General features: G+C 32.3%; 1 protein-coding gene across 1 annotated transcript; it reads right to left on the bottom strand.

Moving 5' to 3' along the window:
* Positions 1-1,969: 1,969 nt before the first annotated feature.
* On the bottom strand, positions 1,970-6,242 carry LOC113858338 (vacuolar protein sorting-associated protein 24 homolog 1). The gene is made up of 6 exons (XM_027490935.1): positions 5,861-6,242; positions 5,696-5,772; positions 5,010-5,112; positions 2,744-2,865; positions 2,441-2,635; positions 1,970-2,349 (listed from the first exon to the last, which is right to left on the bottom strand). Exons 1-6 carry the CDS (start codon positions 5,970-5,972, stop codon positions 2,269-2,271), a joined length of 690 nt encoding a protein of 229 aa, XP_027346736.1. The 5' UTR covers positions 5,973-6,242; the 3' UTR covers positions 1,970-2,268.
* Between the last annotated feature and the right edge of the window lie 252 nt (positions 6,243-6,494).

Here is a 6,494-nt window from a genome sequence, read left to right as displayed (position 1 = left end):
TTATATGAATAAATTTATACTTTATTTTATCTCTTGCATGAATTTTTTTACATGTTTGTCTTTATGCTTAATATTTTTTTTTCAATTTATTTTATATAGAAAAATAATAATCTAACCCCCTTATGTTGTTTACAAAAGATGAAGACTAATTTGTAAACAAAAAAAAAGTTTGTGTATGCACCAAAATATAGAATTTTTTTTATATATAGAAACTAAATTAACAAATAATGTTAAATATAAGGATTCAATTTTTAATTGAACTTTATTTTTTAAATAGAGATCGCATGCTTCAATTTAAGGACAAAGCCAGAATTTTTAATTAAAGGGGATAAAATTCAAGAACGTGTAACTATAAATAAAAAAATCAACAATACTGTGTATATTGTGTATAATAAATTTTATATAGAGTTAATAAAATATAAATAAGATTGGTTTGAATAATTTTCTCAATAAATATTTATAAAAAAAGAGACAAAGGATAAAACAGATCAAATTTCTTATATAACTAAACTTTTGAACAACTAAATAAGAGAATTTAAAAAAATTAAGGTATATAAATAAATTTTAATTTACTAAAAAATTGATTTATTTTATTTTTCATAAACATTTATTGAAAAATTTTGAGGGTGACCAAACCTCCGTCACTGCTTATAATAAAAGGTGGAAGATTTCTTGTTTTGAAATTGCTTATTTCATTAATTTTTATTCTGTGAGAGTGAAAAGGAGCGTTGATCCGTTATTGATGCTCTTAGGCTTAGCATTGTAATCCTATTCACAATGAAATGCAATTAACAATAAATTGTGAAATAAATTAAAATTTAAGTTTGCATTATTTTTATATTATCCCGTAAATCACATGTGTAAATATTTAATGAATCTGGATTTTTCTCTTGAATTCAACATTTGCATTTTCGTTGAAGTAAAAATAAGTTAATTTAAACAAAAAAAAAAATTCACTATAACGAGATTCTATAAAAATTAAAGTGTAATTTTTGTTGTAACGAAAGAAACTATTGCTGCAGCGAAATACATCGCTGTAGCGAGAGACAGACAAGTGTAACACACGGCTCTCAAGTGGTCACAATTGATGTGCCATGGTTTTACCATTCCACTTTTCTGCTTTTAGTATACAAAAGCATTCATAGATAATGGAATATGGTAGGTGTAAAGAAAAGGCCCACTAAGACACTATTTCTAATATAATTTTTTATTATGAGTTAAAAATATTTTTTTAATTTTTTAATTTTTTAATTTTCAATAAATTTTAATAAACTAAAAAAAATACATTGGAGAGAGTTTTTTTTTCAGCATTACTCGTCTTTAAATCCGTAGAACAGAAAGGTTTATCCCGAGAAGCATCATGTTTTATGTGACACACGAACCATTGTTTTATATTGGAAAGTTCCGTCAAGTTTCTTTGGCTTCCCATGATACCCTCTTTTCTATTTTCATTAACGAGTAAAGCATGTGCTTTTCCTTGCAAAAGAAACTCGACATTTAATTTTTTTTATTAGGCAAAGAAAGTAGAGTTTTGGTAATAGAGAATTACATTCATATCTACTTTAATGCTACTGGTTGTACTTTTTATGTTAAAATAATTTTAAAATATGTTCAAACATAGTTTCAAATGCGCTAATAACGTTGTCCAAATTCAATCACTTGTGGCTCACAATGTCTTGGACAAAAAAAAATCACATTATCATTGAAAAATCTGCTTAATGAGAAAACGATAGAGGGAGTAAACACGGAAATCATAACAATGAAAACGCTAGTCATAAATTTAGTTGACCCAAGTTGTAAAATATGATTTATGGGTCCACGAGTTTAGTTTAAGACCTTTTTATTCCTGTCGACTAGTGAATAGTGATTTACACGGAATACCCAGATCTTGCAAGAATTTGTATAAAGTAAGTTTAATAAGTTGCTGATTAATTTATTGGTAGAAGATTTCACACAGGTGGATCTGTTAAGGTCTGGATAGTAAAAGTTTATTGAGAAAAACATTGAAATTAGCTAAATTTTGCTTAGAGGCAGTTCTGAGCACTGTACAATAAAAAATCCTCAAAGCATGGATGAGGTTGCTCTGCGCTTATCTTAAAAGAACTTCGGGTAATTTACATAAGAACTTGCCCATCCCAATATTCTCTTTCCCATTAGGAACATAGATTATCTTTTCCAATGTAAATATCACAAACAGGTTACAAACCTGCAAATATCTCTTATAATATACCAAGGTACAACGTAGAGAGTGCAAGACATGAAACTTGTTCATGACCTAACTTTAGCAAGTCTGGCCCTTATTTCTTCCATTTCTTCCTCATCATCAACACCCTCAGCTATAGCCTCTTCCTACAAATAATAATGTATGACACAGTTAGTGTAACTGTGAGGCAGGGAAGAGTGTTATAAGGAAAGTGAACTACATATACAAAGTACATACCTCCTCGGCAGCACCAACGCTTTGAGCAGGTTGCTTAACCCTTTCTTTCCTCACAGCTTCAGGAAGTTGTGCGGCTGTCTCACCGGCTATTGCAGTTAAGACTTTATCAACTTCTTCTTCTATCTCATCTTCTATGTCCTCCGAATCCAGTGCTGTGTCAACGGCGTCATTTACTATCTCCTCAATAACTCCTGCCTGAAAGAGACGAGATTCAAGGTGACTACAAATGCAATTATGTTTTCTAACAACAGGGAGGGGAGACAGGATTATGAAAAGTGATATTCTTCTACGTTGCAGGCATACCTTTGTCATTTCTTTGCTGAACTCTTGCATTGTCACAGCCATTTCAGGAGCCTTCATGAGGTTATTGACAAGCTTCATAACCTCAGCACTCTTTGATAGATGTCCCACAGTACGAGCAATTGCTGCAAAAACAACAAAAATCATGAATTTCCAAGGAACAAAATTCTAATTAAGTAATAACTCAAATCGGTCATGATGAGTAATTACAAAAGAGTTCACAGCTAAAACATGAACTTATTAATCTAAATATTATATTTAACTATTTGTAATAAGCAGGTAGAGGGAGAATACTATGTATATATGATTTGTTACATTAGTCATTGCCTCAGGCCAAATCAAATTCTGAAGCAAAGAAAGCTGAACCAAACAATACACAAATCAGCCTATGGGCCTTTTTGGAAGAGTCTATAGACAGCATATGAAAATAGCCTTACAAGTTTTATACTTGAAGATTTACTTGCCAATAAAGTTCAGTTATGCCCATAAAATGGCCTCATATTTGTAAAAAAACATACAACAATATTTTTCTTGTCACATCATCGGAATGAGTTTTTAAGTTTCCTTAGATTTAAAATTTGTTGTATGAATTAAGCCAAAAAAGAAAGCCTTACAAGTTTACTCATATAAGCCTAGGCTCAAGGCCCAGCGATAGTGGAAAAGGTGTCAAGTGGGAGATGGATGGAAAAGTCAGTAGTAGATTTGTAGATAGGGAAAGCAAATCCAATTGGTTACAAGGTTCAGTTTAGCAGTAGGAGAGATTGTCATCTTTTGGCTTGGGAGCTTCTGTTTTTATTTTACTATTATTACAATACTTCCAATAATACGAATCCTCCATTGAATTCTGTTTCTCTCAGTTTATCTATATACATGATTTGTAATAGGACCAGTGGTATCATTTCATTCATGTAGCCAATTTCACCAAGTAGGGTTGATTTTTTTTATTTATTTTTTATGTGTATGTGTCCTTGTAAATTCTGGAGTTTCTACCTCAGGTGAACAAGGCTGAAACTGGATATCTTACCTAGGATTGGCAAGGGAGTGAAACACCTAAACATGCAGTCGTAAAAAAAATTCTAAGATTTTACTTTAAATATAAAATTAATTTTGTAGGCATATAACAACAATTAACAACCACCTTAAAATTACAACTAACGTTTAAATAAAATCTATTTACAAATGAATAAGAAAGACAAGTGACAATTTTGAATTCATAATATAATATGGACAAATTCTGATAACAACTAAAACATTAACAACGTATTTGAAAGATCTTGTGGCTTGTGGGGGAGCTTATGTGGACTAATGAAAATAACTTATTATTTCTATAAATTCTTTTTAACTTATTCCAATGAGTTCCATGGTCAAATTTTTGGTATGAGTTCTAATAAGATAAAAATTTATTAAATAAGCACTTAATAAAACTACTTATCCAAACACACTCTAAAAGTGCAGAAGCTGGACATACAAACTAAAAGAGTGCACGAGTTGGACAAGTCAAACCAGAGAGCAAAAATAGAGAAACAAAACAAAGGAAAAGCAGTCAACAGCACAGCCCTAGGGCAGGGCAACTCAGGTGGGTCCTTCTTTTTCCCAGAAATTCAGAAGTCAAACCCAAGGTCCCAAACAGAAATTGGGTCCTTGACCAGAAGCAACAAACCAAAACTGGGAAGGAAGAGCAGGGATCAGTAGTTGTGCAGAGCCCTGCAAAGGCTGAAGCACACTAATACCAAGAAGAGAAGCAAACAAACCTCAAGGAGTTGAACCCAGAAGGGGTGAAACCTAGAATGTATGTTGTGTGAAGAAGAGAAGAAAATAGAAGAAAAGGCCAGACTAAATCAACAGGTGTGAAATGCTCAAAAGTTTTTAATCAAACAGGTCTCCTAAAAAGGTCAGTTTGTCATGTTTATTTTAAAAACAATCGAGCTTCTGGAAGATCAGTAAGATCGCTCGATACAACAATTTCACAAGTAAGATTGTTCTATCTATCTTGCAGATCTCATAAAAACATGCTGCACTGTTGAATCAAGATTGCTCAAGGCAGCCGTAGAATTATACTATCTCACAATTAATCTCACATGGGATTAAAGAAGTCAACAAATTTACAAATACCATTCAATTAACAAGAGGAATTAAGGAAAACTAAAGTTCTTCAAATAAGCATCAATTTGAAAAGAAAAAAAGGCTGGTATCAAGTACAAGTAACTAACATGAAGTCCTTATCTGTTATAAGGTAAAATTAAGGCCAATTAAACATGGAAAAACCTACCAACACTCTCTCCAAGGTGCATTGATATTGAATTCAACTGAGCTTTATTTTCATAAAGGCGGTTCACTGTTTTCCTAGATCTCACAAGTTCCTTAGCAAGTGCCTGCAAATAGCACAAATATCATAAAAGGAGAATTTATTTCTTTTTTAAAATACTGACCTACCCCTTTGAACATTGAAATCTCAAAAGATAAAACAAATTACCACCTAAAAGGTCATACACTAGCACAAACCAAAAATAGCTTCATTATTAGTTCACTGAATTTAATGTTTGCTAGTCCTAAAAAGTCCATCATAGTTCATAGAAACTTTTAGCAACATCACCATCCAGTTCTGCTTTCAATGCTAGGGTAATGCCCATCCAACAATTCCTTACATTCATCACTAAGCAGATAAAATGAATCACGAGTCCATATTCAAGGCTTTTCTCCCATCTACTCTCTCCCTCCGTCCCCTCTTCAGGTGTGCAAGGGCATGTGACAAAAGAATACACTATCTCCTCCCCCAACATTTTTGTCATCATCTATGGGCTTTACCACATTGACACTCGTTTCTCAATCCCTAAAACTCAATCACATTATTGCATGACAGTGACACTACCCCAAAAAATGATTAATTAAAAATATATATACTCTCTGGCACTAAAAATATTAACTAATTACAAGTCAAAAAAATAAAATAAAAACCTTTGCAGAACCCATGTCATTCCTCTTTGCAGCTTCTCTAATCGCCTTCTGCACATTTTTTTCTTCTCTCTGTATATCTGATTGAAGCCCATAAACATAAAATCAGGCATAACAACAAATAAGTAGAAAAGGAAATTAATTAGGGTTTAAGAGAGAGGATAGTACCGCGAATTTGGCGCTCAATGTTACGACACTCTTGACGAAGCCGGCGCTGCCATTCCCTCAATAGCTGCTGTGGGTTTGCCTTCGGCTTCAGAATATTCATCACCTTCTCCATTTCCCACTGATCCCAAAACCAAAAATCGGTTTTTTGAGGGATCCAAAAGAACGAACGTTACCCACAGAGACAATTGCTTCAAAACCTGTTCTTTTTGTCAAAGTCAATAAAGATCAGATCTCACTGAAGCAATCAATTCATCAAAGACGATTGTTCGATGCTACGAATAACACCCCTCCAACACCACCACCTTCCTTTTCCCCTTTCACGCGTATTCCACAGAATGGATTATTCATAAAATTAAAAAAACAAAAAAGTGAAAGGATTTTTAAGTTTTTAACACTATGGTTAATTTTTCATTTAATTTGGAGGCAAGGAACACTTGTTTTTATAGCATATTTAATTTTTTCTGCCGTTGTATGTTGTTTGTTTACTGGTTATGGTTATAATAATTTGAAATTTTAATTCTTTGAAATTATGTCTACATCTTTTTTGGGATGAAATATAATGATTGTAAAATAATATTCATAATTAGAGGATAGTAATTTAGGCATTTAAAATATTTATAATAATATTCATATT

Source organism: Abrus precatorius, unplaced genomic scaffold (genome assembly GCF_003935025.1).
Source record: "Abrus precatorius isolate BTA unplaced genomic scaffold, Abrus_2018 Scaffold2, whole genome shotgun sequence".
NCBI lineage: Eukaryota > Viridiplantae > Streptophyta > Magnoliopsida > Fabales > Fabaceae > Abrus > Abrus precatorius.
Note: the sequence above shows the minus strand (reverse complement) of the source record. Positions and strands in the feature narration are given on the sequence as shown.

Excerpts from the sequence above, each read along its gene's own strand:
- LOC113858338 (XM_027490935.1), bottom strand. The coding sequence starts at position 5,972 with ATGGAGAAGGTGATGAATATTCTGAAGCCGAAGGCAAACCCACAGCAG. Across the intron at positions 5,773-5,860 it reads CATTGAGCGCCAAATTCGCG|ATATACAGAGAGAAGAAAAA; the intron begins GTACTATCCTCT and ends GGCTTCAATCAG. Across the intron at positions 5,113-5,695 it reads ATGACATGGGTTCTGCAAAG|GCACTTGCTAAGGAACTTGT; the intron begins GTTTTTATTTTA and ends TGCTATTTGCAG.